General features: G+C 36.0%; 1 protein-coding gene across 1 annotated transcript in view; it reads right to left on the bottom strand.

Moving 5' to 3' along the window:
• Positions 1-24,889, bottom strand: part of LOC124640840 — an 83,047-nt gene that overhangs the window by 16,047 nt on the left and 42,111 nt on the right. The window contains exons 2-3 of the mRNA XM_047178776.1: positions 13,652-13,899; positions 8,583-8,797 (exon numbers count right to left, since the gene is read on the bottom strand). Coding sequence (XP_047034732.1) covers positions 8,583-8,797; positions 13,652-13,866 — 430 coding nt within the window. The 5' untranslated portion in view covers positions 13,867-13,899. The remainder of the gene's footprint in view (positions 1-8,582; positions 8,798-13,651; positions 13,900-24,889) is intronic.

The raw sequence follows: 24,889 nt of genomic DNA, 5'->3' as shown, positions 1-24,889 counted from the left end.
TTTTCTATAGGTACCTACCTAAACTAACATAGTTTTAATTACAGATTTTATTTGCAATTCGGGCCATTGTGCTCTAGTAGTTAGTCGGCAAAGTTTTAGCTTGTTTCAGGCTAAGTGTGATTGCTTTTTTCAGTGACAATATTCTTGGTACCAGTTTGGAATTGTGCCCAATCAATGGAAATGGGTTAAGACCATAAAATGTAGTGCTTATTAATTCAATGATATCTAATATATTGTCGTATTTATAAGGTTAGTAAATTGCAGTATAGAAATATTTTGAAAGGAAATTAATATTTGAAATAAAATACATTGATTTTATACATTAATGTTGAATGAAAAATACTGGAAGTGTTCAAGCGATCAATGAAATTCAAAAGAATTTGATGTAATTTCGTATATGTAAATATACATGCAACCGGTGGTGCATGTTTATTTACATATACGTGTATATTATCATCTGCGTAACCTTTTCCACACTATGGAGACTTCCAGTCTAACCAAATGAACCTGAGTACCAGTGTTTTACACGAGGCGACTGCCTCAAGCTAGTTACCCAGGCAACCCGACACTATCTGGTAAGACTGTTTTGATGAAATAAAACACAGCAATATAAAATGATCATCGTAAACTTCTATTCCCTGTACTGAACCTATCGAATAAATTACTTATTGAGTATCTATCGTGTAGGACATAACAATGGCGATAGTACTCCAATAAAAGGATTCGCTTAAGCCTTAAGACGTTAAGCTCGAGTCTAGTAAGAAAGGTAGCACGAACGCTTTTCTACAAAATCACGCCTGCATTCTTTGTATCGACAGAGCTATGTGTACTTGTGATACAAGCTCGTACAGGTGGAGCAGGTTATACTTACTGAAAACTTATTTAATCTTTACTAATTGTGCTTGAACGCGATTTCTTTTCCTGCTGGTCCGATTTGAAAAATTCTTTCAGTGTTAGATTGCCCACTTATATGTTTGGCAAACTTGTAAATATTAGGTCTAAAGGACTTGAAGGGGAATATAAACCAAATGGTTACAACCAAAATTGTAAAGACTGTCAATCTTTTAAATATCTAGGAATACCAGATAATAAATTACTTAAGCCGCAAACAGTTCCTTGGAGTAAATTACTTCAGTTGCCGGTTACAAAGTTTTCTTCAAACCGCGTCACTAATCATTACTTAGTTGCGATGCCAAAATAGCCACAACTTAGTCAAACATTTACGTAAACTGTGACGTCACAAACCCTACTAATTATGATACTATTAATAGTATATCTAAAATGTATCCAAATAGTGTATTCTAATTTACACTTTACTCTAAGAATATTGTAGTATTCTGAAAATCGTGGTTTTCCTCGTCGTTTCTCAGTACTTTTGTCAAACCACACTCCAACTGTCCATTTGCGGTTTAAATCGGGGAAATGCGACTTATTTCCAAGTATTGTTACTAACTTCTGGAAATTGCAGTTTAAGCCCGAGAATTAAGGCTTTCGGCGGAGAATCGTGGCTTAATTCCCACGAAACCCGGATTGCATCTCGGATACTTGTGGCCAGAACGCGAGGATTAATAGTCCTGGACAAACAAACCTCTTTGAGATTTTGTTTATGGTTACATAAAAAGGCGCGAATTGAAATCAAACAAGGGGCTTGGTCGCTCCGTCACCATTAGGTGCCAGAAATATGTGACAATCGATTTGTCGTCACGTGACGTAAAAGGACTGATTTGACATCGTTATTTTACGTACAATTTAGTTTTTTCACTAAACCAATCGCGTGCATTGTTAAGTAAGTGTTATTTATCTGAAAGTCCATTTTGCTGCTAAAACTAAAACTATTTACGGTTGTAGACAAAAAGAGAAAAGGTGCCGTGAAATTAGGTTAATGGAACTTTTAACCCGATTTTAGACGAAAACTCAAAACATGTCGCTTAAATTAGTTTTCGTTATGCATTAGTGTGCACAGCCGAAAAAGCGTTGAATTTTCATTTACACTTTCCTCGACGTCGCTCTTAAATTGACAGAGTCCAAATTGAATGAACGGATTAACTCCACGATCACGGAGAAAATACCCTTAGGTACTGGAATAAAATCCGCATAATTTAAGACGCATTTTATTCTCCATTTATTAATAATAACGGTTTCACTGTATAATCCTGGGTCCCTGAAAATGCTTTGAAGTGGTTACCATAAATATTTTAAGAATTTTGAGAGACCCCTTTGAGTTAGCGAAACCTCCCATCTCTATGAGATTGACGTTGAAGTATTTATTTTAAAATCCAATTAAAGTATTAACAGGATAAAACTTACTCATAGACTACTAACGACGATTTTATGAAATTAACGAGAATTTAATGTTGTGAGAAAATCTGTGATATGGCTACATCGATACGATGACGGTTCATCATCAAAAAAGTATTAGGCTCAACCGAACTGCCTTACGTAATGTTCTATAGAGACGGGTAGTGTCTGCAAGGCGAAGATAAATCTATTTAAACGCGCTCCCGATTCTCCCATATAACTCAATTTGTGCAGCTGCGAATTGAGTTAAACAGCAAAGTCTGATGCATCGCACTTGTGTGAGGTTTTAGCGTTTTCAAAACGAACATAGCTCGCGTCTATCATGGGATATCAGTTATGGATTACGACGTGAATTTTGATTTACTAGGCCTTTATATGCATCACTCGTTTAGCACTTCACATTCATCGTATTTCATAACGTCCCAAATTTTATGTCTATGGTATTTAAAAATTATCTCATACGCTATGGACCCATCTACTATTCATCCATCCATTGCCACACAGTGCTTGAGATTATTTCCATTGTAGGTATACAATAACTGTTATTTTGAAACGTCCTCTAGAGACCATGTCTTTTCCCTATCGAATTCTGGTAATGCAAACGAAGATATAACATTTTTGATTTGCGTAATGGTATGGTGGCCCTAATGTAATTAGTATCATATAAGTAATCTTGTTGTTGTGGAGATCGGGGAGGCCTATGTTCAGCAGTAAACGTCCTATGGCTGAGATGATGATGAAGCAATCTTTGGTTTATTAAAAAATGCTCATGAATTCAATTATATATTGTGCATCTTACGATACATATACGATCTGATGTCATAGATAGAGCGAAGTGTAGGAGAAGAACAAGGAAAGCTGACCCCACAACCATGAGGATAGCAGGAAAAGAAGAAGATACTAACGGTTCCTGCAATAGAAGAAGCAAATAAAATAACAACAGCGATGCGGCAACTCTAGAGCATTAACTGCGGTAATGTGAACTTTGAATTAAATTTTATTCCATGTTTACGTACATAAGAGGTGAAGAGGCTCCATTTTGTTGCGGCTGCTGCTATTAACGTTATCAGAGTTATAAGCCACGTTACCGGTATGAAGTGGTTTTATTACTTGCTTACAGGAGTGTTAACGTGTGGAATATCGGTTTTAATGCCGGCTTTAGGATTTTGTGTCTTCCGTAGTTTAGAGTTGAGATTTTTGGTCGTTTTTGTAAATGGAAAGGGGACTGCAAAGATTGGACTGAACTGGGCATTGAGCCTGCTACGTAAATGACTCTAGATGGAACATGGTGGGTTTTAGTCAGCAAGAATCTAACAGTCCTTCATGGTGCACCCACAGCGGGAGAGGTCATTTGATGATATCCTACCAGAAAAAAGGGGCATTATCGCGAATAAAATCAAAAGAAATTAAAGCATATTTCAGTAGCTGATAATTTTAATCACTGCTTGCTAAACTGTGCAATTAACGAGTTATTTCTTCGAGAAGCTATTAATTTTACCTCCTTGTAATTCCCCCTTCAAAGGGACTGAATTATACCCTCAATTACCTTACTTTGTTTGACCAATTGAAGTCCAAATTAATGGAAAAGTTCCTTTACGATTGAAATTACATCGATCGGGGTTCGTTAGTTCTTAACTATAAAGTCGGTACAAATTTTAGTAATCATAAAAATACATACATATCTACTATTTTGTGTACTTAAATATAAGTACAAAATGGTATTCTTACTAAATATATAAATGTAAAAGTGACTTTGTTTGTTGCTTACGCTCTTACCCTAAAAAGTCTGAAACGTCTCCAGCTACTTTTTATCAGAGCACAATTAAAGTATAAATAGTTGAAGAAATTCTTAATCGATAAGTAGAGACCTACATAAAGTTGAGAATTGTAACAAATAACAGACCACGAAACTATACTTCCCACTTCAGTAGCATGTGCCAGTCCGTCCCTTCCCGTGGGAAAACCAGCATGGTGTCAGAAAACATTAAATACTTTTTAATGATCACCTTCTTAAGGTACGAAAAAGGCTGTTAAAACTATGTAACGACTTTCGCTAGTCAAACGTTGGTACTACATTAAAACAGTACAAATGATCTATGAGGAAATCTTTATTAATCAGTTTTGTGCACAAAATTGAATATATTTTAAATCCAAAAACCTAAAAATATTTCTTTTTAAATACTTACATTGTGTCTATGCACAAAATGATTTAAAAATGCAACTGCCTAAAACTAGCAACACGAGATTCGAATTTAAAAAAAGAACGGTAGCTAAAATTGAGCGGGAAACCGTGTAGATATTTATCACGCCACCGCTGTGTTCACAAAAATAGAAGAATAGGCTTCTAGCACAGCCTATCCCAACAATAGAATTTAATTGGCTCTCTTCAGGCTGAAAATATTAACAGACAGATTTTTCTATTTTCATGGAGGATTCGGAGGTGAATAGTTTTTGTTTTGTAACGCAAGTAATCAAGTGTAATATTTACTTATTAGGTGATTTCTAGAATATTTTTTTCTAATTTTCTAATCGGCTTGGTTCGACTCGCAGTCAGTTTATTTTCATTTTAATAAGATTGTGAAATGACACAAGCCTGTTGTGATATTTATAAGGTTGTTTTGCCAAAGTTAAAATAATAAACCAATGTAAGCGACAAGTAAGCCACTCAACCTCCAATAAAGACGGAACTGATTATATGATTATTCCTTAACTCATTATATCCCGTTGCTATGATTGTACCCGCTGAGCCGATTCCATGAGCAATGTTGTTGAAATATGATAATCAGTGTTATATATGCTAATGAATTCTGAAACAATGTCCCGAGCTTCCATGTCATTTCTGATATTTCGTGCGCATTGCGTGTTTTATACGGATTTTCGTCATATGCGTGCTGTCATTGAAGATTACTGTGATATGAAGAACTTTGCATAATCTAAACTAATATTATTATCTATATTTTATTATATACTATGTTTTGGCACTGAAACTGATGAACTGATTTGAAATATCCTTCCATGGTTAATAAAGTGTGAAACCGCAAGAAGGGGCTAGTAGGAAATTAATATTGATTAAAATGCCACGTCATTAATTGTTTACAATAACAACAACAGCAATGACCTTGAAGTTCTTTAAGAAAAACGTCCAAAAAAATAACAGGATAAGAATAGGCTGACTTTGACTTTATCTAGGTATTATGTAATCTGTAATAGGTAAAGGCTTAGGTACTTATTCAGATTTTAAAGAATTTTGAATTTTAAAGATTGGGAAAAGGCTCAGAAGATGATGACTCATCCAGATGATATATTCTTCTGAATTTAATTAATATTATTGAATGCATGAATTGTCCACAATTTCGGAAAAAAACTATATTTGTGACATAAAAGAAATACCCATTAAATTAAATTAAATCTAACATATCTTCTTGCCAATTTCCATAGGATCAATCACTGTTTCCAATGTATTTACTGACACAAATAAAAGCGTTGCTTTCAATATATTTTTTTGTCTTACACGAGGATTCAAATGTCTGTATACACGAGGGATCGTAAATCCGAACTCTATAAAACGGAATATTTTATTATTTGTTCTGAAACAAGAGAATATCTAAGTACTACAGGTAAGAACTATATTATATACTGTCTATAGTAATTTAATAAAGAAGAATACTTTTTTTTTGATTGTACTCTCATCATCCTTCGAGCCCTTTTTTTCCTAACTATGTTGGGGTCGGCTTCCGTACTTGATTGTACTCTCAAGGCTCCGAAATTACCAAACTGATTTGAAAAATTCTTACACTGTTGGAAAGCTACACTCTTGAGTAACGTGTAAGCTATATTTTATCTCTGTACTGTCCAAGTAGTTCCCACGGGATGCGGGCGAATCCACGGGAAAACGGCTAGTTTCAAATAAAAGAGAAATCATATTTATTTTATTTAGCAACGTCAAAGGGCCTGTAATCCGACTAGACGAAAATAAACCCTGGATTTGACTTTGTCTAGTTTAAAGGAAAATGTAAATATATTTTTAATGGAAAAAATGCTAAGGTAAGAACTACTTGGTATGTTTTTACTAGGTATTACAAGAAAGTTACCTACATGTTCTTGATTAGCTAAGCAATTTGCCGTCAACATAATTTAGTAAAATGAAAATATTTTTGTCTGAAACGATTTCAAATTCATGAATGATGAAACTTCAAAGAATGGACATCTTATTTTCTTACTCGTCTTGTAAACCACAAACCGTCGTATCACAAAAACTTAAACATCTGTTGAACACTTATCTAAAAAATGACAGATTATGACGTTGAAATAAGGTCCGTTTTGCAGCCACTTTATTTTTAAACTGGTGTTCAACAGATGTTTAAGTTTTATAGTGAGGCTGTAAATGTCTATCACATGCTATCATACAATACAAACTACACACACACATATGTAACTAAGATCCACACACATATCTACCCGACTATTGGTAGGTACGGGCCGTGGCTAATCTAGGATTCAACCACTAAATGGATTGCAATCCGGTCGCACTGTCTTCGATGCATGTACGATGCGCTTATATCCTCAGAGGATAGACTTGGTAATGTTCGTTCACAAATTGAACTGGCTATTGTTGGGTGGTAAGATAGTTATTGAACGAACATTTTCAAAGGAAGAATCGGTCATTGATATATTAGTTTAGCACATCATCGCCTGACTCTTTTCCCAACTATGTTGGGGTCGGCTTCCAGTGTAACCGGATTCAGCTGAGTACCAGTGTTTTACAAGGAACGACTGCCTACATATGTATAGTAGGTTAGCACAGGCAAACTTTAATTTTGAATCTGAATATTATGATAATAAACTGGAGTTTGTTTTTTTCATTGTCCTATGTGACCACCCACCCACTGAGACCAAAATTTGAATACAATTTTTCGTTTTTTTGTTTCATTTGCTGTGAAAGTTTTGACTACAATCACGCTTGATTGGGTAGATAATAGGCACTTAGAACAAACAGCTCTCAAAGTATTCATCTCTTACAAATCTATTGTATCATCATAAAAAAAAAAACTACTAAAAATTGTTTAAAAACCCTCCAACCACACAGGACAATGCAATGAACATCGTTGTATTGTCAAAATGGAAGCCATTGTGAAACTCGTTTCCACAACGTTGGCAATTAGACCACCAATGGTCGATGCCACCAGAAAACTCCCCACTAATGTTGGAGCTACCGTCGTTTTCCCACTTTCGTTTAAAAGTAACTCCCTATTAAATGTTACCCCTTATTTTGGTGGCACTCGGCGGCGTTTTAGCCCTTTATTCAGGGAATTAGTAAGGCAATAGAGAGGAGAATATTCCAGAATATTTTTTTCGTTTGTGTAGAATGCTGTTTGGTCTGTTAAGGTATGATTCCGAACCACGCTGCACGCAGCAGTGTTGCCGCAGCAGTGCTGATTCCGAGCAACGCGGCAGTGTCGCTCTGTTCGTGGTGATGCGTTGTTGTGTATTCGTTACTTTACTTATAGTTGACAAGATGTCGATTGATGACCAACTTTTATTTATACTGTTGGAAGAAGTCTGAGTCGGAGAAATTCATCCTTTTGTTGTCAATTTACGTGTCAACATTCAAGTAGGTACTCTTGCTGCGGCGGCAGACGCGTCACTACTGGTCTGTCGCGGCGGTAGGGCGACACTGACGCGCAGCAGTGCTGCCGCTACATTGCTGCCTAGCTCGGAATGTAATCTCATATAAGCCAATAGAAATTGTACGGGGACTAGTAGTGTCGCGGCAGCACTGCTGCGTGCAGCGTCTTTCGGGATCATACCTTTAGTCTAAAAAATACGATTTTCGATCTCTGTTTGAAATATAGTTTTAACATTCCGACGGTAATTGAGACGCAATAGTTTACTTTTATTTATTTTGTGTTTACTTTGAGGACGATGACCATCAACAGGTTTGTAGGTCATCAGAATACAGATCACTATTTTTATTTAACGTTAGTCACAAAGTTCTCGATTCTGGTTTATTTGTTTGTCTACGATTGTAAAGTCAAAAAAATCGACAAGCAAAACTCACCTCGTACAAAAGATTTACGAAAGATAAAGTACAAGGGTTTTTGAGCGTAGACATAGTTTTAAGATAGTAAATTCACCTATCTGACATTCATGAAGATTCCGATTCTTACGTTATCATCATCATCATCATAAATAGTTTAACGAAACACTTCATCAAAACAACACGCTACATCTCTGCATCAGGAACTACATGTACCTATCGATAAATAAGAAAGAAAATCACTCACTCCAAACATGAACACTCCACCCCCTATGCTTATCGTCGTCGCTGTTCCCGGCTGCCTGCATCGGTGACTCGGCCCCCTCAGACTCCGGTAACGTCCTCCAACGTTTCAACAGTTCCTTGGTCTTGTCCTTGGTCTTGTCACATGCCTGGCGCCAATTTGTGAAGTACTTCCTCGACACCTTCGGACTTGATAGCGACACCGACTTCGAGTCTTGTCTGACAACAAAATTTTTGATTACTTTATCTTAAATACTGTTCTTGTCTCGTGCACAAAACCGGTTGGTGTTTGATTGCTTTTTAATTCTTATTTGATTGTAGAGATAAGTTAGTTCTCGCTTGCATGTTTGATAAGAAACCAAGTTGTGTAAAGAAGCAAAAGGAATATTGTAAGTTTAGTTGTGGGCGTCACGGCCTCGTGTTTGTTTCGTATTGATTTTTCCCTTTTGAATATGTAAACAGCTATTGACAATGAAAAACGCTCAGCAGCAGCAATATTTTCACGTATATTTGTCGCTAGTGACACATCGGCAAGCGATCAGTTTAATCCGACAGACAAATGTGTGCTGTATTTGTGTTGCAAGCAATGACGCGATGCGGAGAGTAGAACTTGTACAGAGTAGCCACTGAAGTTTATGAGCTTTTTCCAGAACAAAGACAGTAAAAGTAATTGTTAGGTTTACTGCAGACACATAGTCATAACATGCTTACTTACTGAGAAATAAAAGACTGTAGTTACTCTAGTTTTGTCTACACCTCAAGATATTAAATTAATGTGGATGACATCAAACCCTCTAAAATTTGGTATCAACGCTAAATTATCTATTGTATGTGACTTCAGCGCATTGTTTGGAAGTGTAGTAAATCCTGCTAGAATATGGCTAATAAATCATGTCCATCAGGATTGAGGAGCCACTTTTTGTATCTTAATGAAATTTTGTACTTATTTAGTAGTAAGTTAAAAAGTATTGTAGGCTCAATCTTGGAATTTGTAGTATAATAGTTCAAAAGTTATATGAACACAAAGGTGGCTCCTCAATCTAAATATTTGGACTGAGGAGCCACGTTGGAACACAGAAAGTATACGATGTACATTCTTGAAAATTTTGTATGATTTAGTAGTAATTGAGCGCAATTAGTACTAAAAATTTAATTCCACTACCTTTAATATTTAAGAAGATACAATACTTTTAATGTGGCACCTTAACCCATACAATGAAAGTGTGAATTCCCATGAATCGTAAGTGGCAAATTCAAATTACACCCCATAAACATTTAGTAGTAAGTGTGCCTGAATTTGTAGTACATAAACAAAGTAGCAAAACTGAGTGAATTTTGTAAAAAAACGTATTTTAAGTGGCTCGTCAATCCTGACGTTTCTGAAATGGGGAAATGCTTGAGTTACCTGAAATCGGAATGAAATAAAAAAAATAAAGACACTAACATTTAGTATAAATTTCTACTAAATATACATGCACAAATGAAAATTGTATGTATTCAATATCTGATAAAAAATCATCTTTTCCATATTCCTTAGGACGTCGCCATTAAGGGTGACCATGTAATATGAATAAAAATCAGGATAAATAGGTAGTTCTCAGCTTTGCCGCCAATTTTTTATTAAACCTCTGTAGGCAAACACATTTATGGCTATTCCGCCTCTTGAATGACAAAATATTATTGGGTAAATACAAAAGTATTTAATAACCTTACTTAATAAAGTACCTATTTAGTAATAAACTTGCTTTGTCATTCTACATTACTGGAGCGGTGTAATGTTCCAAATTCAAAAAACGCGCCTGTTTTTTTTTTTGCCCTTTATAGGGCAGGCTAAAGTGTTACGACCATACTGCCTAGTATTTCGTAGTGGCAATGGATTTGATTTTCATTGTCCGTAAATTAGATACTTCGCATTTTTTTTAATAATGATAGCATTACATATGAAACATATTTGCTGCGTTGTTGTAACCGACTTCAAAAAAAAGGAGCGGGTTCTCAAGTCACTAGTTATTTTCTTTGTTACTCGCTACCTCGAAGACGCCTGGACCGAAATGATTTTTTTTTCTTTCTACTCGCAGTTTTGTCCCATAGCTAACAGGTTATTCGTGATATGACTATGAAGGTTTGGATCTTACTTGATGATGGAGGCGACAGAAAATCAAGGGAACTCCGTATCGGTATATAGCAACTGCCAAGTGTTTGGGATCATTGGCTTCGTATTAACGAGATCTTTACACCGAAATATGTTATGAGTACCATATCAGACCTGACAATGAAGACAAAGTGCGTTAAGGGAACTCCTTAACGGTTGATAGCAGCTACCTTGTGTTAGGCCATATTTTATTTATTTTGGTAAAGAGTTTCCACAACTGCCACTAAGGGTACTTAAAATACACTTTTTTGCAAAAAAAGCGGGCACCTATGTTAAATCTTGGTTTTAAGAACTTTATGTTTCAAAAGGTTTTAATGACTAGAATATATTAAATAATGTCGGGACACCTTTTTCACACACGGTCGGTTAGCCCCATGGTAAGTTATTTATTAACTTGTGTTATGGGTGCTAACACAACTGATAAACTACATATAGCTACATATATACATATTTATAAATACATATCATAACACCCAGACCACGGCCAACAAGCATGCTTATCACACAAATGTCGACCGAACCGGGAATCGAACCCGGGACCTCAGGTTCGGCGGTCCGGCATGATGACCATTGCGCCATCGAGGTCGTCAAAATATTACTAGCATCAAAAGGTTTTGCCAAGCATGTGTATCTATTCTTAATTTTAATTTTGGAGAATTGCTAAGTAAGTTGTTAAAACCTTGTTCTTAATTTCTTAATTTCTAGTAGAAATTTTTTCGGTGTTTTGAATAGCAAGTTTTCCAAGTGATGTTCAGGAAACTGATACTGCAGTTTTAATAACTGATTGATGAACATTTTTGTTACATCAAAACATTTTAGAAAAATCATGCACATTTAGTAAAATTGACAGCTGTACTAAATGAGAATAAGATCATACAGCACGACGATTGACGACAAATTATTAGAGATAAAAAATAATAAAGAATATAAAAAAAATTGGCGGCAAAGCTTCTTCTTCTTTTGTGTCGATGACATGTCATATATTGAGACTACACTATGTCAGCCCAATATGCCGCCACAGCGAGAGCACGGCGGCAAAGCTGAGAGCTATTTATCCTGATGTTCTTCATATTACATGGTCACCCTTAATGGCGACGTCCTAAGGAATATGGAAAAGATGATTTTTTATCAGATATTGAATACATACAATTTTCATTTGTGCATGTATATTTAGTAGAAATTTATACTAAATGTTAGTGTCTTTATTTTTTTTATTCCATTCCGATTTCAGGTAACTCAAGCATTTTCTCATTTCAGAAACGTCAGGATTGACGAGCCACTTAAAATACGTTTTTTTACAAAATTCACTCAGTTTTGCTACTTTGTTTATGTACTACAAATTCAGGTACACTTACTACTAAATGTTTATGGGGTGTAATTTGAATTTGCCACTTACGATTCATGGGAATTCACACTTTCATTGTATGGGTTAAGGTGCCACATTAAAAGTATTGTATCTTCTTAAATATTAAAGGTAGTGGAATTAAATTTTTAGTACTCATTGCGCTCAATTACTACTAAATCATACAAAATTTTCAAGAATGTACATCGTATACTTTCTGTGTTCCAACGTGGCTCCTCAGTCCAAATATTTAGATTGAGGAGCCACCTTTGTGTTCATATAACTTTTGAACTATTATACTACAAATTCCAAGATTGAGCCTACAATACTTTTTAACTTACTACTAAATAAGTACAAAATTTCATTAAGATACAAAAAGTGGCTCCTCAATCCTGATGGACATAATAAATCATAAAGTTTAACGAGCACGCTACGAAACTATGGTATCAAGATTAAACTATACTGATTAGGAATATTTCTAGTCACGAAATATTTGGGGTATAAGCCTGCCTGCTAAATACGTATCTCATCGATCATCTAACCACATTGATGGATTACGCGATACCTCTCAATTAAGGCTTTTCGACCAATTTCGACCCCTTCTATGTTTATGATGAATTTTTGCAATTAATCGGCGTTGTTTGTCGACCTTTTATTTCACAAGTTACCTTTCAAGCTGTAAAGTTTCCACAAGAACGTTGTAAAACTATGTTGCCATCCCATAAACGTAATATGATATACTCTTTGAAATTTTCCAGCGATAATGAAGAAGAACTTTATATCTTTTCCCGGCGTCTTGCTCGTTTGTGTCCAGTGTTCTCGAAATGTCTAGGTTATTTTCTGAAATATTCGCGTCTAATGCTCTGAAGACTCGAAGGAGCATCGATGCATATTTCAAAGGAGAACTGCTGATGTACTTGGGTCTGCAGTGTTATCAAGTCTGGCTTGTAGGTTTATGAGCGTCCTAGTATTAGAATAGGTAACAACACTCACAAAACAAATGTGTATGTTGTATGCAAAACTAACTTCTGTAGCAAAATGAGTCAATATTATTTAGATTTTTCAATAAAAAATTCTGCGGCTGTCTTTTTGTAGGAAAAAAAGTTAAGATTGTGGATGATTCTCGGCCACTCACATAGAATAAGTCAAACAAAAGATTTAGTAATCGAAGTGATTTTTTGTCTTTTGAAGAACTAGTTTACTCTTGAGTAACTAACTAGTCACTGGTCTAAATGCGCAGTTATGATTGTGTTGTATTTGTGTTAATATTGTAATTAGGTAGTTAGCTTTATGTATAGTTGGGTTGGTGCAAAAAAAATATCATTACTGCTATCCATCCATCATGCAGCCTTTTTACAATTCATATACTGATCAAAGTAAAATAACTTTGCAATTTTGCGGTTAGTCAATTGACTCCTTGTGCATTCGCATATCGAGATATTGTCGAGTAACTACCCTTGACAAAAATAAAACACTACTGTACGTGAGGCGACACATGGCTAACTTCAGAATTGCTACATTATTTATTTTACGTATTGCTTAAGATATCTGCGTATAAATAAAATTATACGATACATACCTCTCTAAAGTTTCCTTCGAACTATCACTAGCTCTTGAGAGCTTCCTCTCTCGTCTCACAGCCGCATCCTCACTGGGTGACTTCTCCGGCGGTAGCCTGAGCTCCTTCTCACTCCTGCTGCTGGACCGCGAGGTCTTGCCCTCGTCTCCACTGTCTTTCTTCAGAGCTAGCTTCACGGGCGACAGGCTGCCAGGCTTGTCTTTCTTCACCTCCATACTGATTGGTGACCGGCCCTCATCGTTGTCTTCCTGGAAATGATCAAAAGTGATTCTTATTTTGATGTGTGTAGATTTGCTTTTTGGAGAGGTTGCCTATGCTGTCACTTATACTGGTGCTGTAAAGGCCATTTGTGAATGTAAATGTAATGTAAGTGTAATGTGTGTGTGTGTGTGTATGTAAATGTGTGTAATGTAAGTTAGTTACTGTCTTACACGTTAACGGCTGAACAGATTGTAAAGAAGCTTAGCAGTAATGTAGCTTATACATTGGCATATAGGTTGTTATATTTGTCATATACTTTTTACTTAGGTGAAAGAAGTAGGTACTTCTCTTAAGAAGTGGGTAGAACCGCTAGTCAGAAAGTTAAAGTTATGATAATAATTCTTCTTAAAATCTATTAAGTTTTATCTTTAGTTATTTCTGAACTCTTTTGTCTGAAGTTTTGTAAGTTATAGAGAGGTAAAAATTTTACTAAGTGAAAAGTTCTCTCTCTTCCTAGTACCAGGGCTTACAATGTAAATAGTTGATGGCTATGAAAATAACTGTTTTCATATTCAGTGAAATGAAAACGTATAGTGTAATTAATTGAACATTTTGATTTCATTTTGAATATTCACAAGTAATAAATTCCGTCATTAAATAACTAATTTATAGTGAAACGAAAGTCTGGCATCAAAAAGTAATAATTTATTTGATATTATAAATTAATTTCCAGTGTAAATACACAGAGTGTTTTCAAATATGAATTCAATATAATCCGCAGACAATGCCAAAATTATCCATAAAATTCGTCGATAAAACCAATGATAGTTGTGCGGAGTAAAATTTAACAAAGTTTAATTTATATTGTATTTATAATGGGGCTTCAATGTGTTTTCACCTTTTACGAGAGCATTTCACACGATTCGAATCGAGAACAATGTTTGTGTTGTAATTGTGTTAAGCGACTGTCATTTGTTTTATTATTGAGGACCTGTTTCTCGTAATTATAGGCTCATCTTGAGATTTGCTGCGGATTACAATACACGACCCATGCGTTGTTTTACGATTGAAGATTGAATTTAGACCTTAGCTTCATATACATTATGTCGAATTTAAATCGCTAATCAAAAACAAAGGATGGATGAGTTATCGCAGTCCGCAGTTAGTAAACTCCGATCATTCTCCATGCTAAGACTATTTGCATGCCAGATTTTGTGAAAATTTGTTCAACTATAGTATCCCAGAAGAGTAATCAATAAAAGTGTCAAACAAAAGATAAGAAGAAGATGCAATGTGACTTTAAACTCTATACCAACTATAGTTAGGAGAAAACATTCGCGTTTATACCTTTACAGAAATAGCAAATCCTCTTAGTGGTTATAAATACAGGCCAGTAGAACAAAGAAAAAGAAATACGAAGAAAACACACAACGCTACTTAGAAGGAGCAAAAAATATGATATCAGTTTAAAAATACTAGTTCAGAAAATAAAGTCAGACATTGAGGTAAATATATTTGATCTTTTGTTAGGCTTTGACCTTATAGGTAAATCCTTTGTTTACGAAGGTCAATAGTAGTTCAAAATACCTATAAGGAAAAAATATTAAAAAAATCTCTGGATACGTTTGATATCTTATAATCTTTGCTAGAGAAACTAATCTTTGTAATGGATAAGTTTCATTTCGTGGTCCTTTCGCCTTTTCCTTAATTTCATGAAATAACCTTTGCAAGGCATGTTTCTGAGGTTTAGACCATGATATCTACTAACATGCTTATAATGTAATTATATACTTAATTTCAAACTATATTACAATTTTATGTACATTAAATAAAACTATATTTACAGTGTTACAACTATTTTAAAAGACGAACTTAAAACTAATAAATGGAGTCGAAAAATTTGTCCTTATCGCTGTCGCCCGGTGGGTGGTGTACCCAATATGGATGGCAACGTTGCCACGTTGGATTGCAATACGAAATTTAAATCCAGCCTTAGAATTTTTGATGGTTAACTTTATATTGTTAATGATTCAAACATTGAGAGAACAACCTATAGATATTACCATATACTTACATATTACCACACTACAAGAGAATTGTGTCAGGAAATTGCTTCACATAATCTAGTGATGCAGATTAGATGATATCTCCCAGATGGATGGCCTCGTCATTCACCCAAATGTATGCATGTGTTCTGCATTCAGTTGCATAAGTGTTAGCAACCTCATTTATGCAGTCACACTAGTGTATAATAGTATGAAGTTTGTAATCTTAGAAGGTTGTATTACACGTTGGGTATAATTCATTGTTATAAAGGCTACCTGTCTTCCCGTGGTGTCTCCCGCGTCCCGGGAGAATTGCTTCCTATACCCGCATAATATATAGGTAGCCTATGTTATGAAAATAGTTTAAGCTTCCGAACAGTGAAAGAATTTTTCGAAACAAGCAAACAAGGAGTGTTTCGGCTTTATTATATTAGTATCTGTGCTCTGACATTAACTCCAAAATGTATTAATTGTATCTAGTTAACACATTATCAGCAATTTAGCTGTGATAAAACTACCTACATATAGGTATATTTATTACTAGTAACTATTATTACACATTCTTTAATTTAAGTTTTTGTCTCTCAAACTCAACAATTAATTATTTATTTACATAGTTATATACATAGATATTTACAACACAAAAAAACTATCCCAGTATATACACTATATCTAAAAGGCATCAAAAAATTCATCCCCATCGCTTCTCTCAAACTTATTTCATCGTTGATAGCGAGTACAGATTACTGATTACAATTAATTAATTTGTTTAAAAGTATATATCCGTGGTAGCGATACGGTAATAAAAAGCCAAAAATCATTAAGTTGTCATTATGCACGAGACCGCGGGAACTGATCGGAAAACCATAATGATGCTTGTCAATTAGTAGACAACCAACACTGACGAAACGAACTGTTGCGATTTCATTTTGACACAAGTAACGTAAAAAAAACTGAGTAAATTAGCAATTTGGTTGTGGTTATAATGTTTCTTTTCATAAACACATAGGATTAAAATAATACCTCGGGTAGCAGTATTTTTCATATTTAATATACTAAAACTAGAAAATATTGTATGAATTTTACTATAAAATGCATGAAAACAAAGTAAAGTAACTACGCAAATTGATATGAATGTACCTTTTATAATTTTAAAACACGAGCTTGAAATAATGTGGGTACCACGGTTCCATTATAAGCCCGGCTTCCACCGCGAGCGGAACGGACCCATTAATGACTTCTTTAAACTCGCAAACGCAAACTGCATACTTGTATTTCCACCAACAAATAGTCCGACGAAAAGAGCCGAGCGTGTAGAAAGAGTAGAAATGAGCTCGCTCAGTTCTAGGAAGCGGAGCGGAGTACTTACGGACTCCGCTCAACTCGCAATTACAATTTACATAGTAGCGTTTCCACACAGAAAGTGGTGAGCGGGGCGGATTGAGCGAGTAAAAAGAAATTGAAAAGAGTCCGTTGCGCAAGGCCTGCCCCGACTAGTTCAGAACGGACTCGCTCTCTGTCTGCCTACATTCTCCTTTTAATTTTACGATCTTGAATATGCTGGCACAGCCAAAATCTTCTTTTAGCGCGTTTTTTTCTTTAAATAAGATAAAACAATACGTGCTTGTTTTTTCTGTATACATAATCACTATCATCGCTCGATTCCGTGTCACTCGATAACATCGCAACAACACGACCACACACACAACCAGCTCAAAACTTCAACTGAACTCGTTCTCTGTGGAAATTATCTATTCGTTTTTCATTTCCCATTTTCCGTTCAGCTCAGTCCGCCCATTTCTCTATCTCAGTTTCATTTTGCAGTGGAAATCAAATGACCAACTCTTCGTTGTTGGAAACGCAAACCACTTTCATTACAAAAGAGTCCGTTCCGCCTAACCATTTTTCGCACATTACCCTTTCGCAGTGGAAACCGGGCTTAAGAGTGGAAAAATGATAAAGAATTGTCTAAAAATATACACTTGCATACTTAATCATAACAAAATATATTCTCAGAGTTGAAATAAACAAGAATAACGATGCGTCCTGTATGGAGCACAAAATGACTATACGCCTTTAGACCCAACATTTTTGAACGCCTCGTTAGTTCCCTCGTAACCGATCGTTTTGGTCATGCCCACCGTACGAATTTGACTTAGAAAAAGACGCCTTACCTACTATCTTTCCTTACTCCGTAGTTCTATTTTTTATTTGAGCGATCTGCGATGGGAACGCAAAGCGACGCGGCGTGACGAAAAAACAACAAACAGTCGATTTCTTTTGGACTGTCCTACGTGACGTAGCGCGGTACAGTGTAGCGTACATCCTAGAATTTGCTTCAGATCGCTTCACATTGCGTTCACGTGATTCGCCAATAATCATCGGCACCTAACTTTGACGTTAGGAAAGAGCTTTCATAGGCCTATTTGAAATAAAAAAAATTGAGTTTGAGTCACCAATCTTGAGCGCTGACCTTCACCTGCGCAGAAGTAATTTATTGGGTCCCTTTTTGGTGGTATGAAGTGAGGCGCGGGGTCGGGCTAAAGCGGTGATTGGCCTGCAGCGCATCGCGTCATAGCCTTCACTCGGGATTGGTTCTTTGCTAATAAATCACTTATCTGGTGAAGGTGAAGGTCAGCGCTCAAGATTCATGCCGATGATTCTATGTAGGACACAACCTTACAAAGTTCTCGTCTCTTTTATTGCAAGCTGTTTTATTAAAATAATATTCGTGGGCGGCCAGATTGTGTCCTGAATTATTGATACCTGCCGTCGTGGCAGTTTCGGTCGCCTCACCTGGGATTTGAGGGTCGACGTGTATGTACGTCACGGAGTATATAACATAAATGGAGTGCGTTTGTCAAAACATGTTTTTATTTTTCGAACATCGTGTCATTGATTTTCCATTTGGTTTTTAAAGAAATGTAAACTACTGGTGTTGTTTACGAGGCTTCTGATGGTTGCAACACGGTGTATAGGTAAGTTTACTTTTGATGGGTTTTTTTCTTTTACCAACGTGAAAACTTCAAATGGTTAGTTGCTTACAGAGACCCGGATCGGTCTGCTTGTTTCTAAAAAAAAAACATCAATTCCTTCCGGTTTTTTTTTTCAAGAAAATGAGAGGATTCAGTCATAAATAAGTTTCAAACTTTAAGATGTGAATAGTTTAAATAAAAATAAAACAAAGTGACCCACTTAGAGTGAGATGCAGTTGAGTTGCACTGCATTTGTTCTGCAGCCCGGATTATGTAATTGAATAAGTTTCGTAGAGAGGAATGTTTGTTACATCTGTTGACGTGTGGGACGGAGTTATTTGGCGTACAATCATATTTTCATGTGAATTTATTGCGTGGAAAGTTTTAATTTTTGTTTCAGAATTATTTTGTTTTAGGAAATTGTCGTTATTCTTTTAGACAGATTTATTTGCACAGGTGGGAATGATATAACTTGGTACACAAATGTTTGCTATTGGTAGCTAAGGTAGATGCAGATTTTTTTCCCAAAACGGCCAGCATTTTGGTTTAGGCTATTAATTAAAAAGTACCTAACTTTATTTCACCGTTCTACAAAAATATACACACACTTTATTTTAGGCACATAAAATTATACAACAGATGTTTGTGCCAGTTAAACTTTTATGCCTGTACAAGTAAATAAAAACTCTCAAATTTTCCCTTATAAAACACCCTGCTATTAAAACCATGGTAAAATAACAGATGTTCGGAATCCCTGTATCATACATAAATGTACCTTATTTTAATGTAGTTAAGGTTCAAATAGGCATGTGGGGAGTAATATCGACCAATGAGCATTCACTATTTAGGCTGATTGTATTCAGAGAGCTAACTTTGTCAAAGTTTGTTACTTACTCCGTCCAATACTTAGGTTATCGATACTCGAAGGAAATTGTACCGTTTATAGGAATCGTCTGGAAGATTAGTTTTATGTTTACTGTCCGTTTTTAAGTACAAGAAAGCAGTTTATTGTTTTTATAGGTGATTAAAGGAGTAACGATCAATTGAAAGTTTATTGGAATTAAATGAATAAAGTGCAATAAAACTTCGGTTTATAGTTCTAATCATGATAGACGGCAACATAACCGACTTTGTGCGCGATAACCTCACACACTGATTTTGATGCGGTTTTCAGCATAGAATTTACCAAACTTTCTCCTAAGTTTGACAAGGTTTTATGTAGTAGTATATTTATCCAGCCTTAAACACAATATCTGCCTCCTTCACAAGACAAACAACACACTCTTATTTCCTCTAAAAGAGGAATAAAACAGCGTTCACCTTAACTTTTTCAAAGAATATCGAATATAATTTCCTGAGATAGTACGCTTGATACAGAAACTTTTGAATTCAAATAACAAAGTTGGTTGCTTTGTTCAGAAAAGAGGCCTTATTTGGAATATTGTAATTTATCCAAGTTTTCTTTGAAGGACTGTGTATCTACAAGCTGTATTTTTATGCCCAATTACGTAGGTACGAGTTCTTTTGTGATTTTTTTTTGTATTAAATTCTAATGAAGCTTGGAAGTTTGGTGGCTGTTAAGAACTAGGTGTTTCCCACGGTTTCACTTGAAACCTGAATTAGATATTAAAGCATTTTATACACCCCATATTAAAACAGGTATGTATTTATTCATGGTTCATCTGTATGCAGAATTTTATAATTATCTGTGTAGCCACTACGCTATGTCAGGTGGAGTATAAATTCATATCAGATGACAACTGATATATTTTTTATATTGAGCAAAAATTACTTTGATGACGAATTATTCCACGAAGTTACTAGAAAATAGATACTTATCTATATGAAACAGTGGTAAGTATATTTATGTTTATTACCTGAAAGAGTGAAGAACTATGTATTATGTATTAACTATAACTAGAACTATTTATATAAAACCCTGCAATACCTGAGACTCAACCTGATGAGGTGTACTTGTAGCATATACTTATTAATTTGTCTGATAGTTGACTTGTGTTTTATCATACATGTTTTAATTTCTCACGGAGTAAAGAGACTAATAAACTAAAAATTAAAATCCGATTCTTATTGTTTTAAATGTCTAATTTGCATATAAATAAAATAGTAGAATTTGCTGAATAAAACAAGTGACGGTTAAAATTCCAGAGTTCCATTCTAAAATCGAAATTCAAAAAGCTTAGCTCGCATAATAAATCCTCAAACAATTTAATTCAGAGACAGAGAAATTGACAAATTCAATCTTCATATATCAAGTTTCTAATTTTGTATTCATTTTAGCAAAAAGGATTTTTACGACTTAATTAAGAGATTTTTTCATTCTGTTATAATAATGACAGAACTCGACTCCGTTGTTTTATTATAGAGAAAATTCTGCCATATTTTAAATTTGCACTGTTGTAAAATATGAAATAATATAACTCGGATAGGGCTGTGAAAATGTAACTAAACTCATCACCCGTCCACTCACACCAGAGCTCATAACAGCTTTAGCTCAAACATATTTGTGTCTGACCGCAAAAAAAGTGAGTACAATGGTCTATAATTTCTTCCTACACGGTCATAATATAGCTGTTCCCAACCATTAAATATGTAGTATGTAACACGTGAGCCTGATAATAATGAGCGTACTTAACAGAGACATAGTGGTCCACAGTAACACCACTACAGTAGTACAGTTTGTACTTAACGGGGATAGAGGAGACGGAGAGAGTGGTATAGTTCTCGTCAATCTTTTTGTCGTAACCGAACATCGCGCTAATCGTTGCGCAGAAACCATTTTTAGGTATCAGTGGATAGAGGGGCCACATGCGCGTATCTATGCTCGGAATTTAGATGTAAACCGCCAATGCGTTTCGAGAGAACTATACAGAGATAGTCTCTAATACATTACAATAATACCAACTAATTGGCATTACCAATTACTGCAAATGGCCTACATTTACTACATTAGGTCCGTATCCAGAATATTCGATTGCCATTCGAAGCCAGAGGCCGAGAATAAACACGACCATTATATTTATTGCACATGGCAACGTGCTATGAACATCGAATTTCTAATTAACGCCAGAATTCGGAACTCGTAATGTACTAGCGTAGCATTTTGAATGCTATATTTGGACCAGGTACTTTCGACCAATGTCATGTATGACCCAATTTGACGAAAAAACATTTGAAGCTGTCAAAACAATAAAGACTTTTTCCTTACGGTGCATGCCGAATTTCTAATTGAGGCAAGCCCCATAGTTTTTATTATTCTTCACGTAAATACCTTTCTAATGATATATCATACGTTACTGTTGGAGCGGGTACCAAATCCCATACAAAGTGCCCATTGTCCTTTGCTTAAGGTGGACCCTAAAATTTGTCCTTCCGTTTCCTAGGAGACAACAGGCCGATGTCGGAGGCTCGCATTGTTCCACGCGCTCCTCAAAGAGAGTCAGCAAATCCTAGTGGGGCCCACCTCGGCCTGGTAGTCGAAGCCTGCGGGGCTGTGCGGTTGTTCCAAAGACCTGCTACATAAAGGGCTTAAGAAAGAACATGGTGCGTTTAAGTCAGTGGCAATCAGACACTTCCTTACAATGCACTCACAGCGGGAGAGGTCATTTGATGATTTCCCACCAATAAAAGGTGAAAAAAATGTTGGGTCATAAATGTCATTGGTTGATAGTACATAGTACATTAGCTAGGTAGCGTTGAACCAAGTGCGGCTAATTGGGAACGCTAGAATCCCGTGCGGACTTAGATTGTGATGTCCAGTAATTGTGGTTTGCGGTTACGATTCTGACAATCATGTTATCATGCGCATGTATTTAGTGATGCAGCTGCAGCAAATATTGGTATCAAAAGCTTCTGCGCAATAAAACTTATTTTCTTTCTTTCTTTCAAGCTGATAGTAATATTCTACCTGTACGGTACATTTCGACCAAAGAAACTGTTACGGCCTGCGCCGTCTGGCAACACAGTCGGGCGGCGGGGCAAAATGCTGGGGAAGCGCGGGACGCGCTCCCTGGCAACACCGAGGTGCCCGCCGCGCATCACGCCACCTGCGCGCGAGCCAATCGCAGACGGCGATTCGAACTGCGCCCTGCGTCATCCAACGGGAGGCCGCCACGGTGACGCCGGCGCGCTGGAGAAGGGGCGACGACGGAGGCGTCGAGAGCGGCGCTCGTCCACTTGCCTTCACGGGCCGTCGAGATCGACACCACTGCCGATACGTAACGGGTCCAACGCATCTCTGCAGTCTAAATTGTATAACCTAACCTCGAGTGAATAAGTCATTGTAAAGTTTTGATAATTAATATAAACCAGTAATAAGTTGTGCATTCGCATTTTTATTTGAACACGCAAGCGCGTACAGAAACAAATACCTAAGGCTACACAAAAGCATTCTATCGTAGTATATTTTCCTATCAAATTATTTAAGTTTTTAGTGATGAGGATAGAATGAGCATTGGCTGGTTTAGTTTAAAAACACATTGAAACAGATATAGGTTTAATCATTATTACGATGCATAACGTTCAATATGAAGACTGGTTATATTCCTTCCCAATAATAACAATACGATCAATGAGCATTCAAAAATAGAGCCTTCAAAATACATATTTTACATAACCGTGCTTATTTCCCCAAAGCTTAAGCTAATGTATCCAATATACATACCTATTTATAGCGAGTAAAATTTTCCACCATTATATTTCATCAAGTTAATACACAAAGCCTTGGCTTGCTACAGATCAATATAAAACCTTTTTTAACCGCTTAAACTCTTTACTTCATGGTGTCCTCTATAGAGTTACTTACTACTTAATGAGATGGGTTAAGTGATGGGTAAAAAAGTTTTGGTCAAAGGAAAAAAATCGTGGCAGAAAAACATCAGAGAATAGACAAGAATCTCGAATGCGTCTAACCTAGAAAGGATTGCGAGAAATAAGCGACAATGACTGCTAACCTTGCCTAGTCGTAGAGGCTTTTTCAGACGAAGGTACCAAAATACTGTTTCGCACAAGATCCCACTACCCATCTTAAACTAACATCTTACATTCAACAGCATAGCTAAACGCTATCCCAAAGTTGTTTGTGCAACCAAGCAAGTTAACGCAAGGTGACAGGCCAGCTAGTGAAATAATAATATGCTAAGCAAGTGGGTCAGACAGTTGACCTAACTCATACAACATTAACGCTTATTGTCCCGACCTGGTCGTGACATCGCCCAGGAACTAAGGTTAGGTATGAGGATGAAGAAAATTCAATTTAAGTTGGTGTGATACTTTTTGAAGTGAAGACAGCTATGGTGTCACAAAAAAGGGCTTGTAATGCTGACTCGATATTGAAACTTTTTGAAGACTATAAGGACGTTTACGGAGAGAATGAAAATAAATCTGATATACGCACCAAGATATAAAAAATAAGTGGCTTATTTGATTGACTCGTTGATTTAATAGCGTACCCGATTTAAATTCAATGTGAATTAGGACTCGCTTTATATCATTTGAAACTTCGTCTAGATTAAAGAAATAGCGTTTAAAAAGAAGCAAACTCATTGTACTGTAAAGGCACCTGCTATACAAAAACCTATACATTTTAAATCTAAACAATATTCAAAGCCGATATAACAGTAATCGAGTTCCCATTAGGCCCACTTAAAAAGATTGCTTTAATTTTCATAAAAATATAGGGCGGCATGTAAAATCAATAAAATCGAGTGTTATTCCTATCAATGGGTAATAATACTGGCAGGAGTACTAGCTGGCAATACAAACCAATCATTAGATTACAAGCATACTGCAGTCTAAATAGTCGGCCAACTGTTGGCCCGGCAATTGTTTTTAGGGGTCCGTACCCAAAGGGTAAAACGTTGCCCTATTGTTTTCGCTCCTCTGTCCGTCCGTCTATCACCAGGCTGTATCTCATGAACCGTGATAATTAGAGAGCTGAAATTTTCACAGATGATGTATTTAACGCTTAAAACTAGAATTAAATAAATATTTTGGGAGGC

This window comes from Helicoverpa zea, chromosome 21 (assembly GCF_022581195.2).
Source record: "Helicoverpa zea isolate HzStark_Cry1AcR chromosome 21, ilHelZeax1.1, whole genome shotgun sequence".
NCBI classification, from domain to species: Eukaryota; Metazoa; Arthropoda; class Insecta; order Lepidoptera; family Noctuidae; genus Helicoverpa; species Helicoverpa zea.
Note: the sequence above shows the minus strand (reverse complement) of the source record. Positions and strands in the feature narration are given on the sequence as shown.